At 39.8% G+C, this 23,950-nt stretch overlaps 1 protein-coding gene across 1 annotated transcript; it reads left to right on the forward strand.

Moving 5' to 3' along the window:
• The first annotated feature begins 1,434 nt into the window (after positions 1 to 1,434).
• LOC130040131 (E3 ubiquitin-protein ligase TRIM38-like) lies at positions 1,435 to 8,898 on the forward strand. Its single transcript, XM_056132150.1, has 6 exons — positions 1,435 to 1,842; positions 2,266 to 2,361; positions 3,410 to 3,643; positions 4,785 to 4,807; positions 4,903 to 5,015; positions 8,396 to 8,898. The coding sequence occupies exons 1-6, from the start codon at positions 1,435 to 1,437 to the stop codon at positions 8,896 to 8,898; spliced, it is 1,377 nt and encodes a 458-aa protein (XP_055988125.1).
• Positions 8,899 to 23,950: the final 15,052 nt, after the last annotated feature.

A 23,950-nucleotide genomic window follows, 5' to 3' on the forward strand; every position in this document is an offset into this window, starting at 1 on the left:
TATGATGTGTATGATTATTTGAATTTTCACTTCTCCAATAATAAATGCTGTGGATATTGTAACATGTATGAGGAATTGAGTCTTTGTGAAATATTTACAGAGGCTTTTAACCATTTTTAAAAATATTGAGTCATGTCTTTGAGAAACATTTAAACAGTTTGCTCATGTTTTAAACCTGTTTTGTGAAGTAGTATATTACATTTATGATTTGCGTATGTCAAACATCAATCTGTCTTGGCAATAGACACAATTAGTAATAATGAATGATTTTCTTGACATGTCTCTAGAGGCTATACCAAGATTTTTTGTTTTCTTCTTAACAAAGTGTAATTTCACTATAAGGAAAGAGAAAGAAAGGGTAACATGTTCAAAAAGTGAGTGTGAGCATCTCCAAACAAGCACGAGCCCTGCTGAGTGTCTTTTGGAAGAGGTTATATGTGAGTATTCTCCACAATGGCTTGGCCTGAAGTTCTATGCCCATGTAAGAGTTGTCAGATAAGTGTCATAAGGGAAGAATTTGGAACTTCTGGTGGTTTCATTAAATTGCCAGTGACTTTCTCATTTTGATTTTTTTTTTTCTTTGAGACTAGGGTTTTATTTCTGGCCCTGCACTAGGAATCATTCCTGACAGTGCAACTTTCTTTCATTCCTTTGTTCAAACTTTGCTAGAGTCATTTGATTATAAGATCTTCTTAGGTAGTCTTGCAACTGAAGGTGTATTTTCTCTGGATCTTCAGAAGCTCTGATCTAGGCCCTACTCTTCTTCTCCGCTCAGATCAGTTTTCCTTCCCTCAATCAGAGAGGATGACAGAATGGATATATCAGTCAGCTATTAGTTTACATGGTCACTCTAGAGGGATCTCCCTGGCTTCTTTGAACTGATATTGTTGCTCTTTAGAGGTAGGGGTAGATACAATACACAGAAGGATTTTCATTAGTCAAATATGAACCCACTGAATCTCCTTCATTGACAGCCCTAATTTCTAAGTATTGCTTTAATAGTTACAAGCAAGAAACAAAGTATTGGTGATGGTTAGGTCATTGGTAAGCTATTTTAAAAACTTCCAACTATTCTTTCTGTTCATCTGTAATTTGAGCGAGGAATAACTTCTGGCTTCTCGCTCTCAGATTTGAGCCTAAAATAATTTCTGTAGTTATGGTCTGTTCGCTTCCTGAACTACCAGTTACAGCAGCACCAACAGCAATGAACATATGAAATGTGTCTCATTACAATGAGACACTAAATTTAAATATATAAAATGTAATGCAATCTAAAATATTTATTATAGTACTACTGTCTTCCATACCTCATTCATCCTCTGAAAGTGTCAGTCCCATCATACTCAAGTGACATGTATTCCATCGCTTACAGAAAAAATCTCATCTGCTTGATCTCTACCTCTATTTCAGAATTAAAGATTTTCAGGAAAAACTATGGCTTCGGGCACAGCTAAGACAATGAAGGAGGAAGCCACCTGCCCCATCTGCCTGGAGCTGATAACTGAGCCAGTGATCATAGACTGTGGACACATCTACTGCCATTCTTGCATATTAGAAAATATTGAGAAACGACAACAGAGGTCACCAACACAGAAAATCTTTCAGTGTCCTTTATGTAGGACACAGTTTCAAAGGGAGAGCATCAGGCCCAGTAAGCAGCTAGAAAGCATCATTAGCAACATTAAGAAGATGGAGCAGGAGTATCTGTGTGAAGAACATGGAGAGAAGCTGAACCTGTTTTGTGAAGATGATGGTCAGCTCATCTGCTGGTGTTGTGAGCGGTCAGCTCAGCACAAAGGGCACACCACGGTCCTTGCTGCAGATGCCTGTCAAAGCCACAAGGTGAGTAGTGCCCAGAGTGCTTGACCAAGAACCCATTCCTCTTTTGCATTCATGGACCTGAAATAATTCAGTCTATTAATTCTCTTTTTTGAAACGCCATGGTACACAATTTCAAAGTTCTTCATGATAGGGTTTCAGCTATACAATGTTCCAACTCCCATTGCTTTCTCTAGTGTACATTTCCTGCCACCAATTCACCAGCTTCCCTCCTGCTGCCTTCCCACCCTTCAACCCCTCCATAGTCTGACTCTATGTAGATAGTATTCTCTCAGAATATGAAATATTTACTTCATCCAAGTCCCTCAGAATGTATCCTTGAAAATGTATAAGAACTATACAAGTTTTAAAGTCTGTGATCTCCCCTGAGATATATAATAAAAAGTTGTCCAATTAAAAAACCTTAATCAAACAATTTTTCCTTAGGAAAAGTTCCAGGAAACTTTGGCATGTCTGAGGGAACAAGAATTGCAAATAAAGGAATGGCAACGAAATATAAGAAAGCAAACTGCAAAAGTTCAGGTAAAAATTTGAGTTCAGGGGCTGAAGCAATAGCACAGAGGGTAGGGTGTTTGCCTTGGACACGGCCAATCTGGGTTCGATTCCCAGCATTCCATATGGTCCTCTAAGCACTGCCAGGTGTGATTCCTGAGTACACAGCCAGGAGTAAACCCTGAGCATCACTGGATGTGACTCACCCAAAAAAAGAATCTGAGTTCATTGACTTCAAATATGTTAGCTCTAAAGATCAGACGCATAGAAGGATTAGGCAAAACAAAAGAATATATTAATCTCATTCATCTACACTAAACAGATAAACCCCAAATTACTTATTTTAATATTCCTGGTTGGCTACTACTATGAGAATTGAACTCCTGTTTATTGACCTTACAAAAGTAACTGCTGAGGTGTCCAAATATCAGTTAGGAGAAGCAGAAGCAGTTCTCATTCCTTAGATTCATCTTGACTGGTTTACAATCCTTAATCATCTCAACATACTATCCCGTATGAGGTGTAGACCTCCAACTCAGAATTTACCAAAATGCAGAATCTGGCCTGTCAATTTCCATGCTCAGAAACTAATCATTGTAATGAACAGAATCTCTGCAGGTAGAATTCGTATTTGAAAAATTGCTGAGGATGAGCAGAAGATGGTTCAACTACACCTACAATTGCAAACTTAGGTCTATTTCTGGATTGACCAGACTACTCATGAGAGAAGCTCAGAGCTTTTCTGTTAACACTGATGTAATCCCGAAGTCTAGACTCAAATTTAATAAGTCAGTAGGATTATAATTATGTCTTTTCAAACATCCGCACTGATCTCTTTGTGTGAGCTTTTAATTTTTCTTGACACAGCGTATTTCCTTTTTTTCTCAATTTAACACTCATGGGTCGTGGCATGACAAAAACTCCAAGTAGCATGTAGAGAAACCCAAATCTGGAGAGAGAAACTTCCTGTTTCCTACAAGTTCTTTTTAATTCTACATAAATGAAACTACTATATTTTGATTTTTTAATCTAAAAATAAACATTACTCTGTGTTTGGAATATGCTTTCTTCACTCTAGTCTGAAAATCTGAATAAAAGAAATTTTATCGAGTGCAGCTTTAAGATATTTCATATGGTACTATACATGGAGGAGAAATCTTATCTATGGAGACTGGAGAATGAAGAAGAGGAAGTTCTTAAGAGACTGCAAGAAATTGAATTCCAGTTGGAGGAGCAAAGCCGGGAACTGAACAAACACATCCTGGAACTGGAGAGGAAATGCCAGGGCTCAGCCCAGGAGTTACTACTGCAGGTGAGACTGTGCATATGGAGGAATAGATGAAGGTGTCAGTTCCTGGGATTTTAGAGAAACTGGTGAGGAATTTGGAGTACTGGCCTGCTGCCTTGTTTCTTCAAAATGCACACAAGCATGGAGAATTAAAATGAATGTTTACTACTAAACACATAATTCTGTATATGTGTGTCCTTTGACAATCTGTAAAGCATCTGTGCAAATCACAAAACAGGCCCCTTGCATAGATATGGCAGTTCCCAGGGAACCACAGGAGAACTTTGGTATGCATCTGTTAGCCTCTGTCTAATTTCCTGAGGTATCTCATGTTAAATGATCTCCTTAAAGATATTCCTGTCAATTCTTGGGGGCTAAAAGCCAGTCACCAAAATGATTGTAAGCTTTCTGCTTCATTTGTTCCTGTATCTTGCTCAAACAGATACTCGGAGGCCTGGTTTTAGCTATAGTAATGATATTGCACATTGTGATAAAAACCTGGAAGTCCTTATTCTCTGTTCATAAAGGATGGAGGTGGCACAGCAAGAACTTGGACCTCAGTGCTAGTCTGCTGCTACCACATATGTGAGTCCGTCTTTAGGGCTCTATGTGAATTCATCTGTAAGGACCTTTGTGACAAACAATGTCTATTCTGACATCTTCAGAAGAAATTAGGTCATTGATTGAAAAATGTATGTGCTTGATGAGCAAGTTTGAGACAATTCTTGATCTACCTACACGCAGCTCACAGTTTATGTGGTTGTAGAAGTAATAACTCCCCATGTTTCCAAAGAAAGAAAACATTCTCTGTGGTTGATCAGATACGTTCATGATATTATACTGGTCCAGTGTTTCTCTCAGACTTTGTGCATGTACTGCTGAAGGTAAACAAGGGTAGAAGTTGAATATAAATGCTGTATTGCAGTGCTTAAACTGCTATTCTGTGGAGTGATATGCAGACAGGTGTTGAACCAAAGGTTTGGAAAGGTAGAAGAATGCTGTGTTAGTAAATTGGGATTGTAATTATTCCCTGGGAATTCACTAATTCATAGACGTGGAATGACTGCATTTATTCCTTGATATAATTATAGAGAAACATCCACCCATCAAAGTTCTATGAAATGCTAATTTTTCCATACCAACTTCTATCTTTCTTGGTCTATAGGATGTGACAGACACTTTGGACAGGTGAGTGCTCTTTGAATTCAGGAGGGAGGGAGAGTAGCTTTGCGGAATCCAATGGAATATCACTCTGATGAAATTTCTGGACTCTTCTTCTCTAGAATTTCTGCTATGGTGATAAGTGAACCAGAGGATGTCTCATTGGATATTCACACTATGCCTGATTTTGATAGCATTTCCCATCAATTGATAAAAATGTTTGAGACTGATTATGGTATGTGACATCTAAAATTCCCAAAATAATACAGGTGGGAGGAATACTGGGCAACACATTTTATTGCTCTTTTTTGGGTAGATTCTAGGTAGAGTATTGTTTTACTTGATGACTCTTTAGCTCTTTCTCTTCAGTTCACTAGTTGTGTCTCCGAGGGAAATATCCTCTATATTTGTCCTACATAAAAAACAAAATAATAACACTTCACACTCTGTGCACTGTGACAGTTTTTTAAAAAATCATTAATTACACAAAGCTTAGAGAAAAGTTTGGGATAACAATGATTTTGTTTATATCATTCAATTTACAGAGTAATTGTAGAAAGGTAGGTGAAGACTATGCTACAAGCAGTTTTAGAGCTAGACAAGGTAACACATTTGAACCATTTGAAATCCAATAGCTACCTACTCGAAAACTTTCTGTTTGTTTCTTCATTCTTTCTATCATTGCTTAAGTTCCAAGTAACCTACAATTGCATTTTCTTTAAAAAAAAGTACTCTGCAAACAAAGATATGTTTATGATTTGTTAGGCTATAAAATAACAACCACTATAAAAATTTCATTTTTAACATAATGAAAATCTAGTGTTTAAAAATAGTGCAGTGTCAATCCTGAGCATAGTATCACAAATCAAGTATTTACCTTGCATGCAGCTAACCCAGGATAGATCCCTGGCATCTGATATGGTCCTTGAGTTTTGTCAGGATTGGTTACTAAGTGCAGAGTTAGGAGTAAGTCTTGAGCAAAGCCAAGTGTGGCGTCAACTCCCCTTTCCCCACAAATAAGAAGAACAGATAAACTCACAAATTTCAGTTAACTGGCCACAGCTCAGAGGAATCCTCGTACTGGAGTCTAACAAAGCTTTAATAACCATGATTGCCGGGGTGATGTTTTCATCTGGAGAATAACACAATGCACTTCCAAGCTTTGGTGCTTATTGGTAGAATTCACTTCTTGATGGCATGTAGGACCTCTGGCAGTAGCTCTTTGCTGGTTGCAGGCTAGATGCCTTCCTGTGTTTCCTGAAGAACACTCTCAAATGCTTGTGCATGCGAGTCCCTACATAGCCAATTGTTTCTTCAAAGTGAGATCAGAAAACAAGAGCCTCTAGGACAAATCTGATGGCATCATTAACACTGCTATAGTAAACTATAATAATAAACATAAAAGTCATTATTTTTACTGCATAAGTTCACCGTAACTTGTACACGATAGGTCTCTGGTCCTGAAAGTTGTTATACAAAGTTGCCCAAATAGGGGGGTTATTACACACAGTCAACTGTTAGTCTTAAATCCTGAATGACTAAGGTGGGTAGGGGGAGCCACGATTGCGGTTCCTCTCTCTCAGCCCTGTGCCCCTTTCCCGCCGAACCGGACACCTTCCAGCGGGGACACCGGCCGCAGCTTCCCCGCGGGACAACATTTTGATATGAATTTTCCTGATAGTAAATGATGGAGAACATTTTTGATATCCTTATTGGACATCTGCATGTCTTCTATGAGGAAGAATCTGTACCTCTATTTTTTACCCTGCCTTGATTTTCTTTTCATTAGCCAATTTTGATGATTGTTCCAATAATGTCTATTTTTAACCATTCAAAGTAGCACTGTAGCACTATCCTCTGGTTGTTCATCTATTTGCTTGAGCAGGCACCAGTAATATCTCCATTGTGAGATTTGTTATTACTGTTTTTGGCATATCAAATATGTCATGGGTAGCTTGCCAGGCTCTGTCATGAGGGTGGGATACTCTCAGTAGCTTGCTGCGCTCTTTAAGAGGGGTAGAGGAATTGAACCCTGGTCAACCAGGTATAAGGCAAATGCCCTTCCTCCTGCGCGATCACTCCAGATTATTCAATGTATATAAATGAAATCCCAAATGTATTCCATCAGATCCTGTTAATAATTCATTTGAGGAGAGTTTAATAAGTGAGTTAAACAAAGAATATATTTATATTTTTATTTATATTTAGAAAATTGAATAAGGAATAAGGAACACTGAAGCAATTAGAGTCCTCACCATGCTGGGCCTCAGATATAGGCAGAGGGATTTGAAGAACAGGAGAGAGTGTGACCTGAGAGAAGTGCAGACTCTCAGATCACTAGGGAAAAGCTTCCATAGTAATGACTGTCACTCCACCACTTTGTTTCACACGTTCTCCCCAGCATTCTCGTTGGTAAGAAAAATGAAGTCAGGTAGAAGGAAGGAAATTAGTTTCCTAAAAGTCCTGAGGTTATAAAGATAAGGCATTACAAGATGGGGAGTGGTTTAGAGAAAAACAAACAAGCAAAAGTACAGCTAAGAAGCGTTTCCACATTCTTTAATTCCTGTGTGCTTCTGGTCTGCTTGGTGTTTAATAAATGTGCTTAATCAAATTAGGTGACTAAGTGACTAAATCACTAGGTTCAATCTGTTATCATGTTTTATTTTTTAAATTGTCCTATTGGGTAGTACTCTTATGACTATCCCAGTTTTCTCTTCCTTTACTTAGGTCATTTTGGGGTATATTTGTACTTGGCATATCCTCTTGTACTAATCCTTATGGTTCATGAGAAATCAAAGAACGTTTATACTTAAAGTTGCTCAGTGCCCATGTGTCCTGAGGCCCCAATGACATCTTGTGTGTCAATAAGGAAGTATTTAAATAACTGTCTTTCCCCATTCTGATACTGTGTCAGTGTCATTTGGAAACGGCGGGACCGCTTGGGAGAAGAGAATAAGGAAAAATGTCAAATATATTCATCTGTTCTTTTGCTGATATTACTGTGAGAAAGATAGAAATAATGCTGAGTAAGCACACGAGAGTACTTCGAGACTTAGTAGTATATTGCTACTATTACCAGATATTTTCCAATGCCTCGTAAGAACAGTCCTGCCCAGTATTAATCATATATTATCTATTCAATCCTCCCCACCATTCTTTGTGACTGATATGATTTCTATTTTACTTTTTATAATGAATTCTGATGTGCTGGAGTGATAGCACACTGGGTAGGGCGTTTGCCTTGCATGTGGCCAACACGGCCAACCAGGGTTCAATTCCTCTGTCTCTCTTGGAGAGCATGGCAAGCCACCAAGAGTATCTCACCTGCATGGCAAAGCCTGGCAAGCTACCCGTGACACATTCAATATGCCAAAAACAGTAACAACATGTCTCACAATTTGTTGTGAGACGTTACTTACTGGTGCCTGCTCGAGCAAATCAATGAACATTGGGAGGACAGTGACAGTGACAGTGACTGAATTTTGATAAAATGACTAGAAAGACTATCCAAAGCAGTTTTTTTAAGCATGGGCTGATAATATTTGGAATAGACTAAGTATGAAGTAACCATGTCAATTTGTTTTCTATCGTTTTTAATTTATTTGTTGTTTGCAGTTAAAGTTACTCTAGATCCAGATACAGCGCACAGTCACCTACTTCTGAACGAGGATGAAAAAAGGGCGACTGGTGGATTACCCCAAGTGAAGCATGAGACTCCCGCTAGGTTCAAAGACTTACCCTGTGTCCTGGGATATGAGACCATCGCCTTAGGAAAACATTACTTTGGAATATATAGTATAAGCGGACCTGAGTGGGATGTCGGAGTTTGTCAGGAAAATGTGCCAAGAGACAATGACATGAGACGGGATCCTGAGTCTGGATTCTGGGCCATCAGACGTTGCAAAGATTATGGCTATATAGCTCTTACATGTCCCCTAACTCCTCTTTCTTTGCAGCACGTTAACTATATAGGGATTTTTGTGGACTATGAGGCCGGACTTATCTCCTTTTATGACGTGGTAACTGGCTCCCACATCTTCACCTTCCCAAAGGCCTTTTTCTCTGAGCCTATCAGGCCTTATTTCCGTATTGGTGAAGATTCTGATCTGTACACTTAGTCAGCATGCTTTTAAAATATTTGTAAAAAAATGGATCTGTGAGATTTGTAGAAAAAAGGGCACAGTATCCTAATACTGTATCCAGTTCAAAGGAAAAGAATTCAAATACTCTGATGATAGAAATTTTGGTTGCTTTCTTCACTTTTTCCCATAACCTAGACAGATGCTAAGCTTAGTATATATCTAATAGATTTGCATGAAATGAATGATTATAAAGACTCTAAGCAAGTAGCACAAACAATACTTCCCTCTAAAGCACAGATGATTTAGGGGGAAGTTATTTAGTTACAAAGAACATATAGTCCTGTTTTCCTCTTTTCAGTGAATTCAATTTTATGAAACAAATTATCAGCCTAGGTAAATTCCCACAGGTGATTTCTTCTTAGTTAATAAAAACCTTTCAGAGAGAACAAAAGTGGAATGGGAGTGGAGGGAGGGATATTGGGATCATTGGTGATGGAGAATGGGCACTGGTGGAGATATGGGTACTTAATCATTGTATACTAACATGCAAGCACAGAAGTTTATAAGTATGTAACTGTACCTCTCAGTGATTCACTAATAACAAAAAAATAAAGATTTGTAAGAATTCAAAATTTTTTTAATTAAAAAAATAAAAATCTTTTCTTTGAGCAGCAAAGTGCTGAAATAATCCCCATTCATCATTCCTTGCAGTGTCTTGTGCAGATGTCGGGAGAACTGTCACTGTCACTGTCCTCCCATTGTTCATCGATTTTCTCGAGCAGGCCCATTAATGTCTCCATTGGAGACTTTGTTGTTACTGTGTTTGGCATATCGAATATGTCATGGGTAACTTGCCAGGCTCTTCCGTGGGGCGAAATACTCTAGCACAGTGGGTAGGGCGCTTGCCTTGCAAGTGGCCAACATGGCCAACCCGAGTTCGATTCCTCCACCCCTCTCGGAGAGCCCGGCAAGCTACCGAGAGTATCTTACCCATATGGCAAAGCCTGGCAAGCTACCTGTGACACATTCGATATGCCAAATTCAGTAACAATTGTTACAATGGAGACATTACTGGGCCCGCTCGAGCAAATCGATGAACAACAGGAGGACAGTGACAGTTGGGAGAACTAAAGCATTTAATCTCAGATGCTAGGATAGGTTTCTGTGTCACACAAGAGTAAATTAAACACCCATCCCTCCAGCAGTGCACATTTCCCACCACCAATATCCCCAATATACCCCCCTTTCCCACCTTCCCACTGCCTCCATGGCAGACAATATCCCCCATATTCTCTCTCCTTTTGGGCTTTATATCTTGCAACCGATTCCTCATTTTCTTAGTGATTGCTTTCTCCACCCCTCCATCCCACACCCCTGCTCATGAGACAGGCTTCCAGCTATGGAGCAGTTTTCCTAGCCTTTGTATCTACTGTCCTTGGATATCAGTCTCATGGTATGGTATTTTATACTCCACAAATGAGTGCAGTCCTTCTATATCTCTTCCTCTCTTTCTGATAAATTTCCCTTCGCATGATATCCTCCATATGTATCCACTTAAAAGCAAATTTCATGACTTCATCTCTCCTAACAGCTGCATAATATTTCATTATATAGATGTATCAAAGTTTCTTTAAACATTCATCTGTTCTCAGGCATTTGGGTTTTTTCCAGATTTTGGCTATTCTGAACAGTGCTGCAATGAACATATGGGCACAGATGTCATTTCTACTGGAGCACTGTATGTATGCTTCTCTGGAGGAAGAAGTATGGCAATTCATTGATGAAACCTAAAACACTGAGGGTTATAATCCAACAGTTATAGAAATTAGGTGAATCAATAATGATCAGAGATGTGGATACAGAATATTTTTTATTTTGGCAGGGGTTGGGGTAGGGTTGCGTCCACAGACAGCTGTGCTCTTGGTTCTGCCTAAGGGATCATCTTGTCATTGATTAGGGGGTTCCACATGCTGCTAGGTTCCACATATGCAGGGTTGGGTTTCACATGCTGCTGGCCTGTATAAAGGGCAGCCACTGACCTGATGTACCCAGTCTTCAACCCTCAATGTAGCTTTGGTGTCAAGGATCACACTGGCTGACCTAGAAAATTTCCTGGCTCCAGTAAATGTAATCTAAGCCTTTTTCTCAGCCAAAATGTTGGGAACTGCTGGGGGGTGGGGGTGGGCCGTCCAGCAAAGACACCGACCTGCCTTGTCTCTTCTCAACTTACTCTGTCAACTTAGAGAAAGTTCTTCTGCACTTGAGATAAAAGAATGAACTGGAATTATTTTAGAATTTTCAGGGTCGCCTAAAGGAAGTAGGCAGAGTGCTATCCCTGCTCTCTGACAGGCCTAGCTGAAGGATGAAAGAGAAAGGTTCTCTCCTGAAACCCTTCTAAATGTTTTCAATCTCTACCCCTTTCCATTTCCATTATTTGTCTGTCCATCATGTTGACAACTTTTAAAATTCTTTGCTAAATGAATTGGGTGTCCTGGTGTCCCTCTCTTTCTCCTTATACCTTACCCATACCAGTAGGATATTCAGTAGGGGAGAGAAACAGGTGTTCAAGATAAGTGGGAAGCAAAGAGCCCTCTCATAAATCCTGGCCGTGGTTCCCATGTTAGGAACTGCTTGGGACAGACATTGGTGACAGTCTCCCAGGACTTCCTGATCTCAGTGGATACCTGATCTATAGCCACATAACATCAGGCTGACAGTTATCTTATCTGGCCTTATCTATAGTAACCTCCAGGATGCATGCATCTACTGGCCTAAGATCCTTTGACATGCAAATATAAAGCTCAGGATGCACCTACTGCCATAAGACCCTTTGATGTACAAATGTTTATCTTGAATGTTAAGTAAGGTTAAGTAAAGCTCTTGTTGCTGACCTTACCATGTATGGTTATATTGTTTCTCCTTGTGACTGTGCTATCCCAGAACCTATATAAACAGTCTGTATCCCTCAATAAAGCCTGTCCCTTTTTCTCTCTGTTTCTAAACTGTACTCTGTCTCTTGTGTCTTGTGTTCATTTGGTCGGTCCTTCCCTGCACCTACAGATTCTAGGGCCTCCTCCGCGGGCCGCAGAGTGGTTTAGCGGGGCCCCCCCGCAAAGATATTTTTGTTTTTCCAGAGGAAAGAAGAATTCTGAGGGTACCCTGTAGAGTAAAAGAAAGAAATTGCACATTCCAAAAAGGGCAGGTGTCTCACTTTTCTTTGCATAGTGGATGGTCCTGCTGGATCCTGGAGTGATATTGGGGCTCTCAAATCTGAGGATACAAATAATGAACTCTTGTACCTGGGCTGAGAAATTCAAGATGAGTTTAAGGATTGGAGCACAACAGACAACTACATAAAATGCCAAATACCAGAGGAAGTTCTAGGACATATGAGAAGAAGCCAGCATGTTGTCATAATTCTTAAGGATATTCATTTACGTAAAGCACTTGGCCCGTAGTAGAACAACATGATGCGTTGGAGAGTTTCACAGACCCCTTTATTTGGTATTACTGAAGAATTTAACAGCATACTTATATACTCATACAGGAGTATGTACATTATATTGGGTTTGTAGAGCATGATGACAATTGATTCCTCTCGAGAAAATAGAAATTTGGTTAACCTTATAATATTCTCCATGAATAAGGGAGAAAATGGTTTTGAAAAATGACTTAAAGACTTGTTCTCTGGGCCTGGAGAGCAAGGAAGATGGTTGTCTAGTACAAGTGCAACCCAGATTCTATTCCTGATACCCCATAGTGTCCCCTGAGCACCATCAGAGGTGATTCTGGAGTAGCCAGGTGTGGCCAAAAACCAAAGGAAAAAAGAAACAGCTTGATATCAAGACATTTAAAATTGTGTCTTAATGACATTTGGATTGGAGTGATAGCACAGTGAGTAGGGCGTTTGCCTTGCACCTGGCCAAGCCGTTCTACAGGATTTCAATTTCTCCGCCCCTTTTGTAAAGCCTGACAAGCTACCGAGAGTATCGCACCCACATGGCAAATCCTAGCAAGATACTTGTGACATACTGGATATGCAGACACAGTAACAAGAAGTCTCACAATGTTACTTGGGCCCACGGACAGTGACAGTGACAGTGAATGATATTCGGTAGATATTGCACCTATGTTCCTTCACACTTACAATTGTTTTGGAGTTGTCTTCCCAGAATTCTGCCATAGTCTGGGTGTCACTCTGCAATAATAGTCCAGAGGTCTGATTCAACAGAAAAACCCACCAGAGCTTGGAAATGCTTACAGTTCTAGCACTAGACCAGATGGTGCTTAGAGGAAACTTTTTTTTTTTGTGGTTCAAATTTAGGGACTCTTCACTAAAAGCATCAGTGCTAGAAGTTTCTTTAGAGATAACACACATTGAATTTTATTGACGCTTTCTAATAAAGTTCATGGTATTAAACGACACTTTCTGTTGGGTAATACATACAAACTGCCACATGTGTAAAAAAATTTGGTATTGGTCATTGAATTTAACACAATATTATCTGAAATCTCTATTGAGATTATCATCTTGTTCCACGTATAGTATTTCCCTGGAAAGAAGATAGTGGTATTTGCATAGATATTTATATAGGTTAGGTCATGGTCAGTAGATGAATCTCAGTTTTTAAGGGACAGAAATGAAGTTAAATGTTACTACCTATTCAGGGTTGTTTAGGAGATCAAGGTTTTTATTTATTTGTTTATTTTTCTTTTTGGGTCATACCTGGTGACGAACAGGGGTTATTCCTGGCTCTGCATTCAGGAATTACCCCGGCAGTGCTCAGGGATCCATACGGGATGCTGGGAATCGAACCCAGGTGCTATCTGTGCTATCACTCCAGCACCAGGAGATCAAGGTTTTGATTTCAGCTTCAGTACCCTGAAGGTGAAGGAAGTTCACACATATTAGATAATTTAATCTATTTAAATAATTAGATGGGCTGGAGCGATAGCACAGTGGTAGGGCGTTTGCCTTGCATGCAGCCAACATGGCCGACTTGAGTTCAATTCTTTTACCCCTCTCGGAGAGCCCGGCAAGCTACCGAGAGTATCTCGCCTGCACAGCAGAGCCTGGCAAGCTACCCGTGATGTACTCGATATGCCAAACACAGTAACAAAAAAGTCTCCAATGGAGACGTTACTGGGCCCGCTCGAGCAAATCGATGAACAACGGGAGGACCCTGACCGTGAATTAATTAGATATCCTTCCTTCCTTCCTTCCTTCCTTCCTTCCTTCCTTCCTTCCTTCCTTCCTTTTTTTCTCTTTCTTTTTTTCTTTCTTTCTTTACTGGACTGGATTCTCTATCAAAACGATAGACTTTAATCAAAAAAATTTTTCTTTACAAAATTCCAGGAAATTGTGACAAAATTAAGTGAAGTGGATGGTGAATACAAGGCCTTGAAGTTGTACATAGAAAAGCAAAAAATAAAATGGAAATTAAGAAATTGATTTTATTCTTTGACTATGTTTCATTGTAGAGCTTAGGTATATAGAAATAACATGCAAATTACAAAGATGTTTTTTCTTACCACATAGGAATTCATTATTTCTTTTTTAAAAATTAAATTGCATGGAACAACATGATTTTTAATATCATTAAACAAGATGAAATAAATGAATCACAGAGTATTTGTTCTTAGCCTTTCGTTGTCAACATCTAGGAGAATTTGTCTCCAATTCCTTTCACTGTTCAGCAGTGTTTATCTAGGATTCTCAGCCTGGTGCAGCCAAACAGTGTTCCTCCTTACCTACATTCAAGTTTGACTGGGATGCGAGTTCCAGACATCTCAATGTGTCTTCCTATTTGAAGCCGAAATCTCCATTTTGAGATATTTACCCCAAAATAGAATTTGTACTCAAAATTCCATTTTCGTAAAGTAACCTTTGTCAACACTAAGGACAGGATCATTCCAGAGGGATTTATATCCCTCAGACTCATGGGACCCACAAAGGTGAGCAGAAATGATGCAAGAACACATACATGAAACCACAGACTATTAGTCTCTACTACTTACAGCGCTGACCTGTCCTCAGAGATACTTAGACCTTTTTGGAAACACAGGAGTAATCTGTCATATTACACTTACATTTTACCCATTTGGGAAGTGATATTCCTTTTTCCAGGGTTCTCTTTGAATCTGTACTTGATCTCTATATATGGATGTTCAATTTGTACTCACAGAGAAAACTCTTCTTCCTTTATCTCAGGCACTTTGGACAGAGGGAAGAAATATTCTATGTAACATATGGAGGAATCCTATCATGCTAAAGTTAAATCTTTCTGTTTCCTCTATTTTCTCCTAAAGCGCAAAACCCACTACTGACTTTTGTTTATAGACTCAGCTGGGTATCAGCACGGTTACCTAACATTTACCTCTCAACAGAGTTTTCTACTCAACTTTTACTTAATTCAAGGAAGTCTGTCATGACATTCAATATTCCAAAGGCTTGCTAGAAGAGTATTGGTACTGTGTGCAATGTTTCTGAGCTCTTCTTTGATAGTAGGAAAATTTTAGAGTGATATCGAAAAATGTAACACAAGTATATCCCAGATGATTGATGTTTGGGAAAATTGGAAATACTAGTGGTGGGAAGTTACTCTAGACAGGCTCATAGAATGTTTAGTTATTTAACTGTAATTTTTATAATTTTCCTGTTAGAAAATCTAGTGTCTAAATAGGAACTTGAGTATTTGTTTTATATACAAATTCTTTCTTTATACACTTGCTCTCTGGTTTGCCATTATCTGAAAGGTAAATGAGCTCTTTAGTTGTTCCATGTTTCTGTCCATTTTAGCTGAAATGTCACAGATTGAACATGAACAGAATCACCATGAAATGAAATCATGTTTAAAGTGTATAGAACAAGGTGCAAAACATAATGATTGCATGATTGTGTTTGCACATCATTCAACTGTGTATCAAACAACAAAATAAAAGTGCTGCGCTCTATCGCCACCAGCATTCAGTGGTCTCAGGCCGCTTCTCACACCCTGAACTGCTGATAGCAATAGGTGGACGAAGGAGGAAAAGAAAGCCAGGGCAGTTGATGATCAGCTACATTTCATTCCATTCTCCACATGAACCTGTTCCAGTCTCACTAAGTGCCCCATTCCAGTGTCTCACTGTCCCTCATGCACTCTGCTTTTCGCAGCCTTGGTCTCCTGACAAACCTTCAAGCATTTGGGGTAGCAACTACACCTTAGTGAGGTAGCACAATCAACATATGAAAGCCCTTCCTTCTGATAATACAAAGATCTGCTGCTAGGAGATCTGCTCAAGGGAAAATACCATCTAAGGGTGGGTTTCTCTTTTCCTTGGCCCAACTACCATTTAAACATTCATCATAATTCTATTTGTTAACAGTATTAGTCATTTTGTACGGACACATTAAGAGATACATTAAGCTTGTAGAGTGGTTTTCCTGGGGATATCTCACTTTAGATCCCAGACTACAGTGCTCAGGCCATATTAGTCTTTCCTAACTCTAGTAGGGTCCTAATCCGGTTGTTATTCTTTGGATTCTGAAAGAACTTGTTCATGACCATGCTCTTAACTTAGAGTTAAGTATTATGGCACTTGGCCTGGCCCTTTTCGATGCCAGGGTAGCTCACAGCTTGCCCTGGATCCATCCAGTCCCTCTTCAGAACCCTGCCTTTAGGGTACTAAGAACTAGTTACAAATGCATAGCATTAACTGCCTTCCTGTGTCTATACACAAGGACACTACTCTGAAGTAAGCTATGCAAAATGACATAAGGGAAGAAGGAAAGCAATACTTTGCTCACAAATACAAAATCCAGAGTCCTTAGAAAGGATCTGACCTTACAAGTCAACAGTATCTGATTTGAGGAGAAAGGTGATTGACTGGTTGTGGAAGCAGAATACAGATAAGAGGTTAAAGAAAAACATGGAGGGGAAAAAAAGAGACAAACAGAGGAATGGGAGTGCCTTGGGAGCATTGTGAATGTTGTAACCCAATAAACCTAAGCTCCCTGTGGCAAGGCAGAAACAACAAACTAGTGTTATCCTACACCCAACTCCCAAAGCAATGTTGAAATGGAAGATTAGAAATACTGGTAGTGCTTCCAATTGTTTTAAGCATTTTTAGGGAATACATAAGTGCCTGAAATCTCTGGAAATGTTAGCACTACAATCTTCAGCACTCAAGCTTTCTGTCTCATGATTCTATCAGCCATGACTACACAATCACTTATCCACAATTAAAAAACTATACTATCCATTTGCAAACTTTCTACATTTCTGTTTATATTTTAAAAAGTTTTATATACATGTGGATTTAAAAAATTCCAACTGATATAATCTGGTTCAAGTATATTTCTTATAGGACCTCAAACATTTTCAAACAAGATTGATTCATTATTCAAAGAATATGAAACTGCAAATATTTCCTTCAGATCATTTGAAGAACTAAAGAAAGTAATTGAATAAAAAGGTTAAACAAAGATATGATTTAGGTAGATGATCAAGGACAGTGAATTAACCACATCTAGAATCGTCAGGGAACCTTAATCAGCATGGGGCTCAAGTACAGGGAGAGGACTCTAGAACAAGAGAGTGACCAGAAGGAGAGGAATGAAGACCTTCTTGATCCACAGCACTAGTTGGAAAAAAAGTTCACAGTAACAAAGAAACTCTGTTTCTTTGTGTCTCCATCACCTTGTCTAGGTCTACCTGAATTGAAATAAACAGAAGTTAGGTAGAGGGAAAAGAACAGTTGATGTAACCACAAAGGTCCTTCTTCTGGTAATAGAGTAAGGCAGGGAAGAATGGGGAATAGAAACACGTGAGCTTCCAGCTAAGAAGTGTATTTTCACAAGTGATTTTTCTGGATCCCAACGTTTCATAATCTTATCATTGCTAATGATTAATCTACTATCTCATTATTTATTCATTTAATCAGCATGATCATTATAAATCAAGTACACAGTGGGTAAATCACCTAGAAGAGCCAGTTAGAAGATTTTATTTTTAAAATTGCCCTCCATGCCACTATGATTAACTTCAAGATATTTCTGTCTTTTTGGCTGTTCTGAATTTTCCTTGTAGCACAGCAGTAGGGCATTTGCCTTGCACCCAGCCAACATGGCCAACCCAAGTTCGATTCCTCTGCCCCTCTCAGAGAGCCCGGCAAGCTACCGAGAGTATCTCGCCCGCACGGCAGAGCCTGGCAAGCTACCTGTGAGGTATTTGATATGCCAAACACAGTAACAACAAAGTCTCCAATGGAGACGTTACTGGGCCCGCTCGAGCAAATCGATGATCAACGGGAGGGCCTTTACTTTTACTTTACTTTACTGATTCTTAGAATATTTCTTTTATCTATCATAATGATATATTGATGAAGATAGATGGTCGGCAACTACACCACCTCCGCTTTGCTGATGACATTGTTTTAATAACACCAAACATCAGCCAAGCGGTACAAATGCTGGCCGACTTTGACCGTGAGTGTGGAAAGGTAGAACTACAGCTGAATCTTATGAAGACAATGTTTATGAGAAACAGCCTCCTTCCTGATGCCCCATTCGCTCTCATCGGAACGACCATCTCCAAATGCAACAGCTATGTGTACCTAGGTCGAGAGGTCAACATGACAAATGACCTGGCACCCGAGCTGCACAGGAGGAAGAGAGCGGCTTGGAACGCCTTCAAGAACGTCGAAGAAATAGCTAAGAGGACGAAGAACCTCTGGCTCCGGGCACATCTCTTTGATTCCACTGTTCTTCCTGCATTAACATATGCCTCAGAGACCTGGGCCCTACGCAAATAAGATGAGAACGCTATTCAGGTTTCCCAAAGAAGAATAGAAAGAGCTATGCTTGGAGTATCACGTTTCACTCAAATGAGAGAAAGAATCCGGAGTTCTGACATCCGTGGACGATCAAGAATCAGGGACGCTGTCTCATTTGCCAAGGTGTCGAAAATCAGATGGGCTGGTGACGTAATGAGATTTAAAGACGACCGCTGGACTAGAGCTGTTACCGACTGGATTCCACGGGATGTCAAAAGACCGCGTGGCCACCCACCTACCAGATGCTCAGACTTCTTCTTCAAGATCATGAACGATCGGTTTGAGGCTGTTCATTTTCCCGGAGCGAACAGATGCCATTGGGCTATACTAGCACGCGACAGGGACAAATGGAGACGTTACTGGTGCCCGCTCGAGCAAATCGACGACTAACGGGAAGTTAAGTGTAAGTGTAAGTGTAATGATATATATTATGTAGCAACAAAGAGTTTAAACTTAAAATTTATGACACTGGGCATATGGCCTTTGTGGTGCAACCCAAAAAGCAAAATAAATAAATAAATAAATAAAAAGAGTCTTTACCTACCGTGTTGTTAAGGGAATAACTAAGGACTTTTACTGCTCTTTCATATCCTTATCACAGTCATTTGCTTCTTGGTTTCTGTGCAGATTCTCCCCAAAGCATTCATGTTTTCTCTGTGTTGGGGCCGGGGTCAGAATCTGACTCTCTGTTGTGTATCTCAAAGCATTTTTAGCCTTCTTCATGTTTCGAGGATTTTTTTTTTATTTTTAGGTCATACCCAGTGATGCTCAGAGGTTATTCCTGGCTCTGCACTCAGGAGTTACTCCTGGCGGTGCTCAGGGGACCATATGGGTTGCTGGGAATCGAACTCAGGCTGGCCGCGTGCAAGGCAAACGCCCTACCTGCTGTGCTATTGCTCCAGCCCCTTTGGGGATTCTTTATGCTGGATACAGAATAACTTTAGTCTGTGTCTTGGTATCATTCTCTCTAGAGATACTCCTTGCTCCAACATCGCTTGCTTGCATCAATTTCTTTCATGACTGACTAATCAGCAAAGATTATAATGCACACATTTCACAGGTTTCAATACCTGGTCTGAATTCCAACGTCAAAGGAAAAAAAATGATTTGATATCTGTTATGACTGAACAATATTACATTGAATAGACTTCACATTATATGTATTTCATTCATCAATAGGTGAGCATTTGCGTTGTTTTTAATTTGGGATACCACAAATAATGCTGTCATATCTTACATTGTTTTTGTTGTAAGATATACTCAATGTTCTTAAGAACATATATACATGTAGATCTATGGCATCACATAGCAATGATTTTGTTCAACATTTTAGGGAGCTGCAAAACTACATTCCAAAAATATTGCATGTCTGAGGTGATGGCACAAACGGCTGGATGTTTCAAAGCACATGCTCTGCATGCGAAGCCAGAGTTCAAAACACAGCACTGCCTATTTCCCTAAGCATCACCTTCCTCCTGGAACAACCCTGACTATCAACCCTGACTAGGTCTGCCCCCAAATACACACACACACACACACACACACACACACACACACTGCACATTTTACATAGTCACAAACAAAATGTGCAGTTCTACATTTTTCCACTTTTGTTTCTTTAAAGGAAACTTCCATTAGATGTGAAATGCCTCACTTTGTGAGTTTATTTAGAGTTTCCTTATGATGCTGGGCACTATTCATCTGTATATTTGCATATTAACACTAAACTAGTCTTACAGTCCCCACCTGCAGGGCTGGTCTCAGAAAATGAGACAAACCAAAAAGACTGTCCAAGAAGTCTTCAAAAGAAGATATGCTTTGAAAAGTTTATTACATAATGATTTTGCATAGCTTCCATTTTCCCAGTTCTGATTAAGCCTGAACTTCTGCAGCGGTAAGAATTTTGTGTCTCAGCCCCAACTCCTGATGCAGCTCTGATGCCCAGGACAGGCCCCCACAGCCCTCACAGCAGCAACCACCAACAGGGAGCACCCATGGGAGTCAGGCAACTCTAGGACCCAGACTTGACTTCTGCCTATCCCTCAGTTTCCCTATCAGCCCTCAATGGTCACTGTTTGTGTTTATTATAGAAACTTGCATGCTCACTTTTATAATGAATCTTACAACTAAAGTTTGCAATATGGAAAAGCTTTATTTTCAGGCAGTCACCTGTTTCCTCCATTCAACAGTAATTCTCAGTTGAGCAGAAATAATACACTTGTTCTTATTTTTTATTAGTGAGACTTTGGCTGAGTCTTTCAACTTTCCAGCCTGCACTCCAAACACAGAGAAGACTGATGACAGTGAAACCCTCAGTTTTCCCCTGGCCAAGTGCCAGGAGAGATTATCTGACAACACTCACCATCTTAAATGTCATATAAATCTGCAGGCTCTTCAGTTTCCCTGAAGAGGTCAATAGATGAACTCCGCCCTGAATGGTGCCACAGGATACAAGAATTAGAAAGCAGTAACAGTATAGGTATGCAGCAAAATTTTTTTTTTAAATTCCAAACTAAATGTCTATGGGAGCGGGGTAGAAATCACCCAAGAGTTGTGGCAATTGTTTAGGCCTGATTAGTGACACTGCGTGCCCCAGTCCCTGTAAGAGTCCTCCACAGCAGTTGTGCATTGTTTTAGCCTCCTCTAGCCCCATTCCAGAGCAGTTCTTTGCTCTACTAAACTTTCATTGCCCACTGCTGTCCTTGAGTCCAACCTGCTCATTTCAGGACACAGACAGGGAGACAGGAAACTTCCCCACACTGAGACTCTGTGAGCACTGATAGCCAGGGGTGCTGTGTCTCCAGCTGAGAACATTCACTGATGAGGCCTTAGTGGCTCCTGTGCAGTCGCAGAAACTGCTGCTGCTGCTGCTGCTGCTGCTGCTGCTGCTGCTGCTGCTGCTGCTGCTGCTGCTGCTGCTACAGCATTTGGATCTGCAGAGTAAGATTGAGAAGCATCCTGAGACACAGAACAAAGAGGAAAGCTGGGTGTCTGGTCATTGTGAACCCTGCTTATCTATAACATATTTTCCACCCCATTTCAGATATGCTTAAAGTAAATCACAGCAATGTGGAAAAATTCACAAGGACCAGGACGGTTCCTGACACCTAGGAGACTCAGGAGGAAATGTAGAGAGATCTGAAGTGAAAGTCAAAACCCTGGCTCTTAGCTGTTTCCTGGGCTCAGAGAACAACTTCCTAGGTTTTTACTGTGTCACTTGGTTTGGAGGTTGGGTGTTTGGTGTGGTTTGGTTTCGTGGTTTTTGGACCACACATGTAAATACTCAGGGGATTTTTCTGACTTTGTGCTAAAGGACTCACTACTGACTGTCCCCCAGAACCATATAGGATGCCAGGGATCAAACCCAGGTCAGTGGGTTGAAAGGCAAAGGCCCTATAAGCTGTACTATGGCTCCAGTCCCATTGCTTGGTTTTATTGATTGCTGGGGAGTAAAGGTGTTGCTCCTGCGGAGACCACACCCAGTCAGAAGGTGAACTTAAACATGTGGCAAACAGGACTTTGAACCTCACAACAGTTTCACTGTTGATCTGATCACCACAGCAATTTCACTTGAGAGTTTAATCCAGTGAGCATCCTTGTAGAGTCCTCACTAAATAGAAGCTGTTGAGGAAACTGACAACAAAAATGTGAGTTTTGGGGGGCATAGAGTAAAAATATAAGGTCAAGATTTGCTAGGTGAGTGTAAAATTCATGTGCACGTGTGTGTGCTTGTGTTTGCGTGTGTGTTTGTGTGTGTGTGAGAGAGAGAGAGAGACTCAAGAGAGTCAGACAGACAGACCGACAGAGATAGAGATAGATAAGGTGATAGAAATAGACCCACTAGAAGGCGATATTCACTCTAGCTCCTTCTTGGCATCCTCCATCTAACACCAAGAAGGCGCAGCCTCTTATCTTCATAATATTCTGGGTTGTGAACATATTTTTGAAAATACTTTTTGAAATAAATGATATCTATTATAACTTCTCTATCTCCGGCCAGTAATCTAGCATTTTAGAAAAGCTTCTTGTGATGCTATAATGTGGATAAATATGCTGCGAATATCTTAGTGTCTTAGGGCTGGAGCGATAGCACAGCGGGTAGGGCGTTCGCCTTACAAGCGGCCAACTTGGCCGACCTGAGTTCGATTCCTCCGCCCCTCTCGGAGAGCCCGGCAAGCTACTGAGAGTATTCGATATGCCAGACACAGTAACAACAAAGTCTCCAATGGAGACGTTACTGGGACCGCTCGAGCAAATCGACGATCAACGGGAGGGCCTTTACCTTTACCTTACCTTTATCTTAGTGTCTGTATATAATTGTCAACCATTAAATTATCCATAAGAATAAGGCCTTCACTGATATACCAAGAGTAGCACACCATATTTGGTGGGATATAATTGGAAGAAAAATATTAATAAAAATATATATACATATATACATGAATATATGTATATATAGATTAGCACAAAAAAACCTTAAATTTATGTTAATAATATTGAATTCCTGGCCTTAGTGGCTCCAATATAAGATGCAACAATTTTCACTCACTTTCCTTTAAGGAAAACTTTTTGGATCATTTGAGTCAATTATTCATAACAAGCAATAAAAAATAAATTATTTAAAATATGCCTTTGGGGTAGGCTTGGGTGATGGTGGGAAAACTCAAAATAAAGGTGGTGGGAAAGTATAATGGTGGTTGAATTGATGTTGAAATATTGAATGTATTGAATTACTGTGAACAACTGTTTGAAAAAAAATAAGGCCTTTTTACCTTGGGCACGTACTATATTATTATTTCAGTTTTCACTTCTCTAATAATAAATGATGTTGATGTTTTTCACATATATTGGGAAATTGTGTTTTTAGAAGTATTTACAAAGAAGCTATGCCCTTTTTCAAAACTTTATAGTCTTATTTCTTGGAGAAGCATTTACACAGGCATTTTACTCATTTTTAACCTGTTTAGTGAAATGGTATATTACATTTATGATTTGCATATATCAAACGTCCATGTCTCAGAAATGAGACCCACTTGGTAACAATGAATGACTTTATTGACATGTGGTTAGAGGCTATTAACAAGATATTTTTGTTAGTTTTAACATAAAGTAATTTTATTATAAGGGAAGAGAAACAAAAGATAGCACATTCAAAAGAGACTGTGAGCGTCTCCAGAAGAGCAAGAGCCCTGAATGACTTTGGGAAGGGTCATATATGGATATTCTCCACAGTGCCTTGACTTGAAGTTCAAGTAAGCACTATCAGTTGTTG

The sequence above is a fragment of the Sorex fumeus genome, unplaced genomic scaffold (genome assembly GCF_029834395.1).
Source record: "Sorex fumeus unplaced genomic scaffold, SorFum_2.1 ptg000094l, whole genome shotgun sequence".
Classification (NCBI taxonomy): domain Eukaryota; kingdom Metazoa; phylum Chordata; class Mammalia; order Eulipotyphla; family Soricidae; genus Sorex; species Sorex fumeus.

What these genes read in the sequence shown, in the direction of transcription:
- LOC130040131 (XM_056132150.1), top strand. Translation starts at nt 1,435, where the DNA reads ATGGCTTCGGGCACAGCTAAGACAATGAAGGAGGAAGCCACCTGCCCC. An exon ending in CCCAGGAGTTACTACTGCAG is followed by an intron (nt 3,644 to 4,784) that starts GTGAGACTGTGC and finishes CTTGGTCTATAG; the next exon opens with GATGTGACAGACACTTTGGA. An exon ending in GTGACAGACACTTTGGACAG is followed by an intron (nt 4,808 to 4,902) that starts GTGAGTGCTCTT and finishes CTTCTTCTCTAG; the next exon opens with AATTTCTGCTATGGTGATAA.